General features: G+C 51.3%; 2 protein-coding genes across 4 annotated transcripts in view; one reads left to right on the top strand and one right to left on the bottom strand.

Annotated features, from left to right (window-relative positions):
* LOC116658005 (60S ribosomal protein L29-like) overlaps positions 1-13,915 on the bottom strand; it is an 801,314-nt gene that overhangs the window by 117,947 nt on the left and 669,452 nt on the right. The gene's annotated exons all lie outside the window — the stretch shown is intronic.
* The window catches only part of TRPC4AP (transient receptor potential cation channel subfamily C member 4 associated protein), a 62,004-nt gene that overhangs the window by 47,064 nt on the left and 1,025 nt on the right, over positions 1-13,915 (top strand). The window contains exons 9-18 of one of the 3 annotated variants that reach the window (XM_032462160.1): positions 1,232-1,398; positions 4,276-4,407; positions 6,037-6,095; positions 7,679-7,780; positions 8,892-8,975; positions 10,043-10,133; positions 11,181-11,321; positions 11,943-12,051; positions 12,653-12,765; positions 13,662-13,868. In XM_032462160.1, the coding sequence (XP_032318051.1) occupies positions 1,232-1,398; positions 4,276-4,407; positions 6,037-6,095; positions 7,679-7,780; positions 8,892-8,975; positions 10,043-10,133; positions 11,181-11,321; positions 11,943-12,051; positions 12,653-12,765; positions 13,662-13,868 (1,205 nt within the window). Of the gene's footprint in view, positions 1-1,231; positions 1,399-4,275; positions 4,408-6,036; positions 6,096-7,678; positions 7,781-8,891; positions 8,976-10,042; positions 10,134-11,180; positions 11,322-11,942; positions 12,052-12,652; positions 12,766-13,210; positions 13,421-13,661; positions 13,869-13,915 lie in introns of those variants that run through there. The other 2 variants (XM_032462161.1, XM_032462162.1) reach the window with 2 other exon arrangements.

Here is a 13,915-nt window from a genome sequence, read left to right as displayed (position 1 = left end):
GAAGTTAGGTTCTTATGTCATGATGTCACCGTATGGGAATCATGACTCTGCACATGCCTTACCCGAATGTCTCATAACCACTGCCCTGTACCACACAGATTTTCTGGCCTTCACAAAAGCCTCTAGGGCAGCAGTTCCAGTAGGTGCTTGAAAGGACCTTAATAGTAACTGATTCATCCTTTCACCTTAAAGATGGGGACAACTGAGAGGAAGTAAATCCTAAAGTCTCCCTACTCTGACCTTTTAACACAACAGGGACCTAAGAGTGAGGCTTCCCAGGATTCAGGCGCTGGACTTCCTTGAGTTCTCACTCCTCATGGGGACCTAGCCGACCACTGCACTACTGTTCTTCCCGTGTTACAGAGCGCTTGAAAGCCCGGTGAGGAGGTGACTTGCCCAGTGTCGCACAGCCAGCTAGTTGTCGTTCCAGAGCCCTCAGTCTTCGTCACTTTGCTCCACCACGTTCCCGAGAGTACACTCCACCGTGGCCTGTGTGACCCCCTGAGGCTGTTCTGTCAACGGGGTAGTAGAATAAATGAGATGGTTTACCTAAAGCCCAAACACGGTGCCTGACACATATTAAGTGTTCCCTAAGCATTGTGTAGCTGCTCCTGCTGTTACTAACACTGAAATTGGATGGAAGTAAAATCTGCTAGTAGATGAAGTGTTCATCTGTATCACTAGTAGCAATTGTGACGCCTAGTCTGCTTTAGGGAGTTGAACCTTAGGAAACTTTAGATGGTTCTTCTTTAAAAAAGAAGAGGAAAAAATCTTCAAAAAGGATCCCTTTTAGTCTTTTAGCGGTGTCTCTTGTGGAATCTATGCAGAGGGACCAGGTACTCAGAGTCATTTGTGACCTGAAGAGAATTTGACACAATTTGCTGCTAGACATCTGGGCAGTTTCGTTGGGGTAGGGGTGGAGGGTGGAGGGGGCCGGGGTCTGATGGTGGCAGGAGAAAGGCATATGGGGGAAGGGATGGACCACGTTACTGTATTGGCTGTGTCAGAATATTTCTACTGTGTGTTAAAGTTAATGGGGTAGAATTAGAGTCCATGTTCCTAAGTTTCTAAACTTCTGCCCCTGGGGGCCTGGAGGGAGCTTTGTGGCTTTCAAAGTCTCTGTCATGGGCTCAGGACCCAGTCTAATGGCCTGTTGAGAGCAGGCTTGAGGGGCAGAAGCATGTTTCCTCAAAGCAGTGACTTGAACCCTCTCTCCTGGTGGCTGTCTCAGCCTCCATTGTGTTCCCTCCTCCAGGGGCGTCTGAGGAGAATGGCCTGCCTCACACTTCAACTAGGACCCAGCTGCCTCAGTCAATGAAGATTATGCATGAGATCATGTACAAACTGGAAGTGCTCTATGTCCTCTGCGTGCTGCTGATGGGGCGTCAGCGAAACCAGGTGGGACCCCCACCATCTCAGAACAGGAGGGGCCAGGAGCAGGTGCTTCCTGGCCCTCGAGGTGTGCCAGGCACTCCGTTAGGCTGCCTCTCAAAGTGGCTGTGTCTCTAACCCAGCAGAGTGAGAGGTTGTGTTTCTAATCCCTGTTTTGCACGTCAGGAAGCCAGTCTGATTCCAGAGGTCATAGTCTTCTCACTGTGCTTCGCCATGGGCAGCATTTCTAGACAGCATTGGTGCCCAGGGCAGAGTGGGCAGCTTGGTCCTGTTAGCTGACCGTGTTAGCAGAACGAAGGGCCGATGTCTGGCAAGATGACTGTCCTGTAGATGCACTGGAGGAGTGGCCAGTCTTGTCAGCGTTCCGGGTAGTGGGCCAGAGCTTTATCAAGTTATGAAAACTAGGCAGCTACAGGGGCTCTCCAGACATGCTGAGGTTCCCTGAGCGTGAGGCAGTTCCCAGAGGGAGGAGCAAGGAGGAGAAGGAGGGTGGAAGGGTGTGGCAATCCTGTTCTGCTCTGGAAGGGTGCGGCACTCCTATTCGGACAGAGCAGTGGTCCTCTCTTGCTCCCTGCACCATTCTCCTGGGGGTGAGATGAGGCATGGAAGGAGAAGGGAATAAGGAAAGAGGGAGCTGGACACTCAACAGTGAATCCTTGAGCACCTTTTTGAGTCAGACGCTGCACTCACACAGCTCTGAGTGAGCTGGGTGCAGTTATCAAGTTAGGAGCAAGTTTAGAGAGGGGAGCCAGAAAGACTGGCTGCGTGAGGTGACATCTGGCATGGCAGTATCCTGAGGAAGATGAGGGAGCCAGACCTGCCAATTCCCGAGGCAGCCTACCCAGTGGGGGAGCTGGCTCCTAAGGTGGGAGTGTGCCTGGTGGGTTGGTGGAACAGTAAGGAAGCTGGGGGAGGGACTGGCAGAAGCAGTGAGGAGAGGAGGCTGAGGGTCACAGCGGGGCCGGTCGCAGCGGGCTTTCATAGGCCCTTTGAGGACTTTGGTGTTTATGTGAAATGGGAAGTCATGCTCTGGCTGTTGTGTGAAAGAGATGGTGGTGGCTGGGGCCGGCGTGCTGGTGCTAGGACTGGTGAGAGGTGCTTGCCTTCTGGATTTATTTTGAAGGCAGAACAGGTGGGATTTGCTGATAGGTCAGATGTGAGCCTAAGTGGAGAGAGGCGTTAAAGGTAACTTCCTTAACTCTTTCCAAGATTTTTGGCTTAAGCTGGTAGGAAGATGGATTTGCCATTTATTGAGATGGTTAAGACTGGTGGGTAAGAAGTGGAGGGCAGGCTTAGAGGGGAAGGTGAGGAGTTCATTTGGAACAAGTTAGGTTTAGATGTCTGTTTGAATTGGCACTTGGGTTACCTGCACCTGGAGTTGGGGGTCATCAGCCTGTGGTTAGTATTTAAATCCAGAACATCAGATGAGATCCTACCCTGACGTCCACAGCCCTGGGGCTTCTTCCTTCTGTGTGAGATGTATTTCTTATAAAAATATCAGTCATGATGTCTTACATGTGTTGAGGGCTTTTACTTTTTTGAGGCTCTTTTATAGTCATTCATTTTTTAATTTTGGGGGGTTTTGGTTAAGTTATACAACAGGTGGTGACCCCCACCGCACTTGGTACTTGAGAAACCAGGTTACAGAAAAGGGCCGTGCTCTCAGTCTCCAGGTGTGTAGAGCCAGGATTTAAACTCTGCTGCCCTGACTCTTCTGTCCCCTCACCACAACAGTTCCTGCTCCCTGAGCCTTCCTGTTACCAAGTTTGTAATGAATCACTGTGGTCTTTAGTTAAACTATGACTGGGGCCACTGCTTCCTTGGGAGGGCCATCAGCTGACTTCAGAATCCCACCTTACTGAGAACCAGTGTTGTGCCGGCATGTCCTCATTTGCACACTTAGCATTTACTGAGTTCCTACTGTGTGCCAGGCACCATGGAGACATGGATTCACAGACTTTGTCTAGACTAGGACAGCAAGAGGAGAGGTTTCTCTGACCAGGCCTCACGGAAAGCTCTCCTTGGAATGGCCTTATTATTGTGGATTCGGGCCAGGTTCTCTGACCAGTCTTGGCTAACTTGAAATCACTAGACTGGAAATGCTCACCAAATGTCATAAGTTCCATCCCTCTGGTGCTAATGAGAGTAATACAGCAGTCACTTTTTTTAGCACTTCCTGTAACTCTGACCCTGCACTTCCACCACATGCCTTCTTGAGTCCTTTCATGTACAGCTTCATCATCCTTCATTTTCCATCCAGGGGCTCGGGCTCAGAGAAGAATGCTGCCCAGAGCCATAGCTTGATCATATTCTAGTCTCTCAAGATAAATTCCAGCCTGTGGTAGACTGGGAAAGGACAGACTTTCAGACCAGAACACCTGAGTTAGGGTGACATTTCCACCCCGGCCCATGTCAGCCCTGCTGAACTTCCCTTTCCCCTTGTAAAATGGGAATTGGTGGTCGCTGCCGCTGTGCTCCTGACTTTATCTGTAACAGATAGCTCTGAGAAGTAGTAATAACTTTGTTTTATGTTGTATAAAAAATTTTTTTAATAAATCAATAATTCACTTAGTTCTGTATAAAAAGGTATAAGTAAGTATCAATGAACCTTTTCTCCCCTCTGATCCTGAACATTCGGGTTCTTCCATGAAGCATCTAATTTTACCAGTTATTAGTATCTCCTTCTAAAGAGTTTAAAGGTGTGTTTGTGTGTAGTGGGAGCAATGGTGAGGGGTGGAGTGAGTGTGGATGTTTTCTTTAAACCTCAGCAATCCTGACCGACTGTGGCTTTCTTTGTCCTGAAGAAGCATCGTACGTGCTGAGGCTTTGGTAGATCTTCACAGCACATTTGTCTTAATGCTTTTACCTTCCTACCCTGTCCAGGTTCACAGAATGATCGCAGAGTTCAAGCTGATCCCTGGGCTGAATAATTTGTTTGACAAGCTGATTTGGAGGAAGCATTCAGCATCTGCCCTTGTCCTCCATGGTCACAACCAGAACTGTGACTGTAGCCCGGTGAGCAGGGACCCCAACAACAGATGGACTTTACTTGCCAGGAAAAGCCATTCTTTGAGAGTAGAACAGAAACTGAAAGTCAGTCTGTGTAATCCCATAATTGGAAGCTACCTTGGGGAAGGATGTGACCCCACCCTCCACCTACCCAGAAGTCCCTTTTGAGGCCCTCCAGTCAGCTTCCCCTTGTACACCTCCGGGACGGGGCGCTCACTTCCCTCCAGACAGGGCCACCGACTCCACTCCTAGAATCCTGAAGTGCTTTAGGATATTTTCTTTTTTTAAGGGCCGTGGGCTCACCTCTACCTGATCTCTCACACGGTGCCCTAGAGAGTGCTGAACTGGGAGTCGGGAGGCCAGCTGTGCCACTCAGCTTTTTGGGAGAGCTTGAATGAGTCACTGAATCTCTGAGCCTCTGTTTCTCGCAAAAAGATCACTGGCCATCAGCACAAGGGGGAGAGTGCCGCACAGCTGTCAGGGCCCAGTGCCATGGGTCGTCTCTGGTCTCCAGGCCATGTTCTAGGGACTCTCCTCAGTGCTGCATCTCCCGGCTTACCATTTTTCTCTTTGGTTTTGTCAGACTGGACTTTCAGCCCATCCTTTGAGTTAACCTCAGGTGAATGTATTCTGCATTTCTAGACATTCTGTCTGGAAATTTGCCAAAAACTGCTTGGTCTTTTATTCATTTATTACTATTTTGTTCTTCTGTTATATTTTATCTCTTAAATCTTTACCTCTGTAATTATTCATAACATGCTCTTTTAATGGTCTTTTTTGAATTGCTGTGGGGTACTAATCTTGTCTGAGTCGCCAGACTCACCTCCAAGTGGAGTGTTGGCTGGTGTTCTGCAATGTTTAAAGAGAGGTCACCTTCATGGGGCTTGTTTTCCCTGTGAGTACCTGTGTAGCCAGGCCCTGGAAGTATTTCTACAGAACATTTTACTTTTGTCTGTCGGGAACTTCAGCAAGGGCCCAGTGTCCCAGGGTAGGTTTTCACGCTGAGTATCTTTGCCCTCCTGCCCTAGTAGCATGAGCCCAGGGTCCTCTTTGGGACCTGGGGGTTCATCTGCACCACAGCAGCACCCTGGCAGAGGCAGGCTTCTTTACCAGCTCTCTAAGCTGGTAGGTGGGGTTTTTCTAACCTTTTTTTCACCAAATGTATACACTCCGCAGGCTTTACATGGGCCCATGGTTCTGTCTTGTCCCTGCCGAGCATTGAAACCCAAGTTCTGGCATGAATAAGTCTCATTTCCACTTCTCCACCCTGCCCATAGCTGCCAGCCATCAGCTCTTGTGCTTGCTGCTTTAAACTCGGTCCTTTCTTCTTTTCTAGTTCCAGGGGCTTTTCCTTTCTTTCTTATGAACTAAGCATAAGATTTAAAATAATTTCAGTTACTTTTTACCCAGTACGTTGGGGTGTTTTTAACAGGAGGGGCCCACGTTAGCTTAATCTGCTGTTTGTCAGATGTGGTTCTCAACAAAGGGTTTTTTGACTAAAGAGACATCCTCACTGTGAGTGAGGACAGAGGCTCAGGGGAGCAGAGTGACGCCCAGACTCTCACGAGAGCCTTTTGTTTTCCTTTGGAGCATTGTGACTATGGTTTTAACATCAAGGATGCACATGTATTTTAGGACATCACCTTGAAGATACAGTTTTTGAGGCTTCTCCAGAGTTTCAGCGACCACCACGAGTAAGTACGAGCCATCCCTGGAAGGAGAGTCGTTCCTCTGTCTTACCTCCTCTCTGTTGCATCCGTGACCTCAGCTCAGGAGGAGGACCTGGGAGCCGTGAGAGCCGCGGTCACCTCAGTGTTACCACGTGGGGCTGCACTTCCATGACACTAACAAGAGCTGCCGCTTGTCCAGCGCTTCCTTTATGCCAGGCACCACGCTGAGTTTTCCCTTAGCCCTCATGGCCACCTTGGAAGTGAGTGAGGAAGTTGCTGGCCCCTTGTTATCCTTCAGAGTCAATACATCTCTCACCGTCTGTCTCTCTGAACCAGGAGTGGACAGTGTGGCTATTCACAGGGGCCGGCGGGAACCTCGAATGGCCCAGGTGGGCTGAGTGTTCGCTTACTGAGCAGATAGAATATTATTCACCTGCACGAGGAAATGTACTCTCTCCCATTTTCACTGAAACACATTCTGCCCTCTCATTTTTTATGTTTCACCCTTTGATGCAGAGTATGTAGGAGAATGATCCTCTGTTTAAGGAAACAGTGCAGGGAAGGGGTGAATGGCAGCTGACCCTTGACCTTGGCATTAGGGAGACCTTGGGGAGCTGGGACACATAGGCAGCTGCTGCTTAGCTCTTTCCAGCTGTTGATGTCCAGGAAACCGGGCCTGCTGTTGCACTGCTTCTGAGTTTTTCCCTCAAGGAAAGCCAGAAACTAAGATTTTTGTGAAAGGTCCTGATTTTTAAGTATTGTTTTAAATTCTTTTAAGTTCATGGGACATGGCCTGAGGACATGTGGCCTCAGGGGCCTTCTCTTCACTGCTGTGGTCTGGATCATGTTAACCACTCTTTTTGAGAGGTTCTCTGTCTGAAGGCCTTGAGCTCCAGGAAGTATGTCAGCTCTCTGAAAAAGGCACCAGTATGTTCTGAATGAGTCCCTGTTTTTCTGAGGAATTGGGTCCCTAGCTTTCATCAGACTCTTAAATCTGATGAGTCATGTGCATAAGCTTGGATTTTTTGTATTCTACAGCAGTGTGAAATTGTGGGAATGTTTTTAATGGGAGTAACATGGTCAGGTTCCAGTTTCCTGAAGATTGCTCTGGGTGCTGTGTGGGATCGATGCCTGTGGGGAGACCATGTAGGAAGCTGGTTCTGTCCTCATGATGACAGCATGTGAAGGATGGAGGAGGGAGTGTCACAGCTGACTCAGGCCTACTGGTGGGAATGCTGGAATAGGGCCAGGTTTGAGGAGTGAAATGATGAGTTTGATTTGGACATCATTGAGTTGGAAGTGGCTTTGAGAAATTAAATAGTGTTCAGTGGCAAAAAAAAATAAAAAGCCTAGAGATGCTAAGGAAAGGGACCTTGTTGGTGGCTGTGGCTAGCAGAGGGTGGGCATGGGGGCCAGGGAGGCTCCCACAGCCTGAGCGCTGCGGGCCACGTGCCCTGCCAAGAGTGCCGGCTCGGGGTAAGTGGTGTTGGGGGCGGTACCTGGGGACTTCCTGGATACTCTCCACAGGAAATGGGCAGGGGACTAGCCCAGTGTTGACTTAGCAGCCCCAGCTCCTGTCCTTTACGCCTCCAAAATGTTTGTTTCAGGAACAAGTACCTACTGCTCAACAACCAAGAGCTGAACGAGCTCAGTGCCATCTCTCTCAAGGCCAACATCCCAGAGGTGGAAGCTGTCCTCAACACTGACAGGTGAGCATGGGTGGGATGCAGCTGTGGCCCACAGCCCACCCTGGCTGCCTGTGTGCCCCGGGGATCACAGACGACTGCACCCAGGTGCTGCTGCGGCATCCCGAGGGCTCCTGTATGCCAGGCAGTGTCCTCACATCACTGCATTATCTCATTGGAGCCCCACAGTAGCCCTCGGAGCGGGGTGCCATCATCACCTCCACTTGACAGATGGAGCAGCAGGGGCTCAGAGAGGTCACCTGTCAAAGGTCATATGTGCTCTGTCCCTTCCCTTGTCACTCACCTTTGTTGACACTCTCCTTTCTTGCCCTCTGCAAAGTCCCTTCAGCTGGGTTATATTTGCCTCACTTTCTGGAGCAGATCAGGGAGGTCACAGGCTCCACAGGGGTCAGGGCTGGGGGAATTATATCCAGCAATAGTAGTTGTAATTCTCCAGCCTTTTGTTTTGTTTTGTTTTTAAGGCAGCAGAACTCTTTGTTCAGTGAGATTGAATATAGCCCCACCCTGGTGCCTGGAGTGGATAAAAGTAGAGCTACCCTATTTGAAGAGGGAATTTAAAGGCTCAGAAGCCCAGCCTCCTTGATCCTCTCTCCCCCATGATGCAGCCTGAGTCGTTTCCTCATTTATTGTCTTTGCTTCCTAGACCAGGACTCGGAGGCCCAAAAGCTTGGGTACTTGTCCAGTGCCAGCTGGAGCTCAACCTGGGGCTCAGGGTACTCCCAGCCTGTCCCACAATAGTCACTGACTTTGCCCTATCTGCTAGACTCCTCTGTGGTGTTTCAACCCACTTTTGTTGTAAACAGCCCTCCCTCCAGCAGTTCTGAACCATATGTGACTCTGGATGTGTTTCTGGTCTCTGATCACTTGTCAGTGCGTCTGGGAAGGGAAAGCTGGCCCGAGGTGCGGTGCGAGTGCATTTGACTATTCTTTTCTGAGACTACATGAGTCCTTGGGGTACTCTCGACCCAGGTAGAGCAGGAGGACATCCTGTAGGTTTGGAAGTGTCCCCATGTCCCCACCTATACCAGCAAAGACACCCAGCCCCAGGGCCCCAAGACACAGTTTTTTGGCCCTAACAGCCCCTCCAATCTGCCAGTGTCCCTGTCTATTTCAGGAGTTTGGTGTGTGATGGGAAGAGGGGCTTGTTAACTCGTCTGCTGCAGGTCATGAAGAAGGAGCCAGCCGAGTCATCTTTCAGGTAGGTCTGGGACACACACCTGCCACTCCTGAGGGACCCAAAGCCAAGTGTTTCTTATGCTGTTAGAAATACCTCCTTTAGTCAATGGCTTCCACCCCGGACCTCTGGTTGCTGGGCGTTTGACTAGCCTCTCTCCTTGTGTTGCCTCAGCACATACTTATTAGTTTCTGCTGCGTGCCAGCAGTGCATTTCAAGAATTGACCAAGCATTCACCAAGCACCTAGTCTGTGCTGGTGCTGGACAGGTGGAAGAGAAGTAGGAGACACTGTCCCTGCCCACATGGAGTTCCCTGGGTTATGGGAAACAAGCAGGAAAAGAAACCTGTGTGTGGATCGCAGTGTGGAAAGGCCCTGTCCCAGGAGCTGTGGGAGCAAAGGAAAGCCCTTCCCTAGCTGGGCTCTGGTGGGGTGGGCATGGACAGGGAGGGTGTCTCAGAGTTCCTGAGACTCATCTAAGTTGAGTCTTAGAGGCTGTGGACGGGAGTAGCCGGAGAGGGAGGCATTCCATCAAGGCTGGGTGTGAGTGTCAGTAGGCTTCATGCACATGGGTCCCCATCAGCTCAGCCTGCCTAGTCCTGACTCCCCCCAGGGATCCCAGCTCTGCCCTCCAGGGTCAGTCAACATCACCGACCTCTTGTCTAGGACAGGCCATCAGACGTGAACTCAGTAGCCCATCCACACACGTGTGGGGGTCCTGATTGCATACCCAGCCTGTATCCTCTCCTGTATCCTCCTGTTCCCCTGAAAGGGCAGAGCCTAGAGTGTGTTTTCACATGTGACTCGCTGGGCCAGCCCTTTGATCATATGCCGCCTTCTCTGAGACATACAGCTCCTTCCAGACAGAGCCATATAAAGGACTGTTCCCTGCTGAGCTGTCAGCACCATGAGGATGAAAACTCTTGATGTGTCCCCAGTGCCCAGTCTGAGGCCTGATGTCTGGTAGATGTTCAGTAAATGTTGGGTAAATGAAAAGGCAGCAGATGTCTCCCAGCCCCTTGGTCAATGGAACATGGGCCAGAAGAGGGCAGCCTTAGCCACGTGGGCCAGGGGTCAACATTTGGGTCGCAGGTTTTGGCAAGCCCGGGCTGTGGAGAGTTTCCTCCGAGGGACCACCTCCTATGCAGACCAGATGTTCCTGCTGAAGCGAGGCCTTCTGGAGGTAATGGCCCGGAGGAGCCAGGGTGTCGGGTGTCCCCTCCCCCAGCCCCCAGCCCTGTGTATTGCTCTCCTGTCCCGAGACCTAGACAGCTGGTCAGAAGCAGACCAGATCTCTCCATCTCAAAATGCCAGTGCAGTGCAGACTGCCCTACTATTTCCCCTGCGTTTTAACAATGGGTTTCCCGTGGGTGCTTAACGGGTGATTGAGGGATGGTAAGAGTCTATAAAGTTATCAGGCAAGACCTTTTGACCCTGAGGATATTTTGCTGCTGATTAAAAGTTAATTTCCCTTTATTGAATGCAGAGAAAGCAAAATTTATAAAGCAGAGAAGGGCAAAATGTCCAAAGCTATAATTGGTTAAAAAAAAGGGGGGATACAAACAGGAAAACTGACCCATGAATTATTATAAAATCCATAAGGGAAACAACTGATCAATATTAGTATATACAATTTCAGGACAAAGAAAGAGGAAACAGTTTAACTGTCATAGAAAAACTTTATCAGGGAGTTAAATTGCTTTATGTTCATGATAAAAATTCATTGATTTTAGTGTAAACTTTTTCATTCATTAACAAAGACAAACCATGGGGTCAAATGTGTCATGTGTCCTTAAACCCTCTGCTTCACTTGAATGGCCTCAGTACTCAGACAGTGGCCAGTATTACTTCTGGAGACAGCTCCCCACGCCTGGGAGCTGGAGATCCCTGGCCATCTTGCAGAGGCTTTAGCTCAGACCTGGGCAGGCGAGAGAGATTGTGGCTACGTACCTAACCCCACCCTCACTTCCTGGTGAGGTGTGTCAGGCCTGGCCCTGCCCTTGTTGCCAGCAGCATCCTCAGATGAGAATCTAGACAGGGGAGCAGGTTCCATCAATCTGGATGCTTGCTTGAAGCAAATGTTGTATGGTCTGAGCTACATGCCAGGCCTGGGGGAGGCAGGTGGTGGGCAACTTAGATGAGCGCAGCCTAGGGGCAGCGGCCATGTGCTCTTGGCCTCAGGGACCGGCCACCTTCCTTCCTTCCTTCACCCTGTCTTCCCTGCCCCCAGCACATCCTGTACTGCATCGTGGACAGTGAGTGCAAGTCGAGGGACGTGCTGCAGAGTTACTTTGACCTCCTGGGGGAGCTGATGAAGTTTAATGTTGATGCATTCAAGAGATTCAATAAATACATCAACACTGATGCAAAGGTAAGTCTAACCCAGGGCTCCTCCATGGGGTTTGCTGCATTGTCCGGAAGTGATGTTGGAGTCCTGGTCCTTGCCAGTCTCCAGGTGCTGGTTTTAAATTAGAGAGTCCTGGGGAGTCAGTGGGCAGTCATCAGCAAACATTCATGAGCCCTTGCTCTGTGCCGGGCACTGTGCTAGACCCTGGGTGTACAGGGATCATAGTCTCAGCTGCTCATGGGCAGGTGTGAGGGTGAAGCAGGAGGGCTGTGGAAGTGGTTCTCGTGCAGTGTGGTGGGTACTGTGATGAGCCCCAGAGGGGCAGGGCTGGGCCTGCTGTGTTAGCTCACAGTGGGTGGTGTAGGGGTGTGGCAGAACCCAGCTCATACTAGTGGAAGTGAAAATGAGAGGGGCCTTTAGTGTAAAACGCACTGGACATGGTGTCAAGATCTAGGTTGAGCTCTTCCTGGGGCTGCTTATAAGGAGGTGAAAACAGGTCACCTAGTTTGTCTTGAGTTTGGTCTTCTGGTTGGAAACAGCTGGGCCAGTGTAGGTGGGTGCCCTGCTGTGACTGTACACCCTGAGCCTTGGCCATCCCCAGCCATGAGCCCACCACCTCCCGTTTGAGTCCAGGCTCTGCTCCAGTTCCAGGTGTTCCTGAAGCAGATCAACAGCTCGCTGGTAGACTCCAACATGCTGGTGCGCTGCGTCACTCTGTCCCTGGACCGATTTGAAAACCAGGTGGACATGAAAGGTAGGAAAAAGCTGTAATGCCTGGGTGAGTCAGTCCAGTGTGGCTGCCACACTGGTGTCAAACACCCAGCCTCTAGCAAGGAGACAAATGTCTGGAAGTAGCTGCACCAAACACCCATGTAGTTGGGATCAAGGCGGTGGCTGTCCAGCTGATTTTCTTTGCTGCATTTACTTCTCTCGGTTATCCATGCTTCCTCTGATGAGCATGTGCAACATTTTCATAAAGGTAAAAAAAATTGTTGCCAGAAAAATATAAAAAACAACACACACTCTTCCTCCCTGGCCTGGAATTGCCTGGGATGAGGGGGGACCCTGGTGGTGAAGCCTGGGGAGGGCCTCGGGGAGAGCAGTCCCAGAGGGTGACTGGAGGAAAGGTCGTGGTGAGCTCCTGCTGGGGCCTCTAATGAGAGCTCAGGCTTAGTGGGGCTGGCAGGGCAGCTGGAGATTTCTTCCTGCTGCAGCCAGGCTTCTGCAGTACTTTTGACAGCGAGGGCCTCCCAGCTTCAGAGTCAGGGCCCAAGGGGGGCTGGACTAGAAGGCTGGATGTCAGGCCCCAGACCAGCTTCTGAGCCCACTGCTCACACCTCTGCCTCTGTCCCCAGTTGCGGAGGTCCTGTCCGAGTGCCGTCTGCTTGCCTACATATCCCAGGTTCCCACACAGATGTCCTTCCTTTTCCGCCTCATCAACATCATCCATGTGCAGACGCTGACCCAGGTGAGAGGCTCCACAGGCCCGCTGCAGGGAGGGGAGATTGGAAACAGGTACCCTCATCCCCGAGCCACCTTCACCTGGAAGTGCCTTCCCTGAGACCCACTTCTTGGCTCCTAGGAAACCCTCCCAGCTATTCTGAGGACTTTGTCCAATAAGGGATCAGTGCCCCATTTTACAGAAGGGGCCTTGGGAGAAAGCAAGTCTCTAAGGTCACAGATGGTTCAGGGCAGAGTTGGGCTGGGCACTGAGTTCTGACTCCCATCCCGGTGCTCTGAGCCCCGCCTGCTGTGCAGGCTTTGGGGCTGGACCTGATATTGACTCCCACCTCCCGCACCAGGTAACTGTGCGGCTGTCCCTTCCCCAAGCTTCACACCCCTCTTTCTTAAAACAGGGTAATACTATACATCTAGAGGTTGTTCTTTTGTTCCTTCATCTAACAAACATTTAGCGAGGCGAGGCCCTGGGCTGGGGGCGCACAGTGAACAAAACAGACCGAGACGCTTCCCTCGTGAAGCTGGCAGTCAGGTGCTGAGTGAAGGAAGGTGAGCTGCCTGCATCTGGTGCGTGTGCCTAGCCGCCCAGGGATGGAATTTCCCGGGAAGAAGCGGCACCTGAACTGGTCCTAGAGGAAGAGTGGCTCTAACTGGCCTGATAATGATGTTCCCACCGGGGTGGGGTGGGTGGGGTGAGGGACTGGGACGGTGCTTAGGGTGGATGCTGGCAGTGCTGGCATCATTCCTTTCCCCAGCTTTCTGTCAGCTTTGTGCAGGGGCAGCTCAGCACATGGCCTGTGGACTCTGCCAGAGACACCTGCCTCCCTGCCCAGTGGCAGCCCAGGTCCACCGGGAGCCCCTGGGGCTGCTGGCACCCACCTGACCCAGACGGCCTGGTCCTTGCAGGAAAACGTCAGCTGCCTCAACACCAGCCTGGTGATCCTGATGCTGGCCCGACGGAAAGAGCGGCTGCCCCTGTACCTGCGGCTGCTGCAGCGAATGGAACACAGCAAGAAGTATCCCGGCTTCCTGCTCAACAACTTCCACAACCTGCTGCGCTTCTGGCAGCAGCATTACCTGCACAAGGACAAAGACAGCACCTGCCTAGAGAACGTGAGTGCCCTCGAGGGTGCGCAGTCCCCGCCTGGGCCCTGTGACAG

Source organism: Camelus ferus, chromosome 19 (genome assembly GCF_009834535.1).
Source record: "Camelus ferus isolate YT-003-E chromosome 19, BCGSAC_Cfer_1.0, whole genome shotgun sequence".
NCBI lineage: Eukaryota > Metazoa > Chordata > Mammalia > Artiodactyla > Camelidae > Camelus > Camelus ferus.
This window is presented reverse-complemented; position numbering and strand designations above follow the sequence as displayed.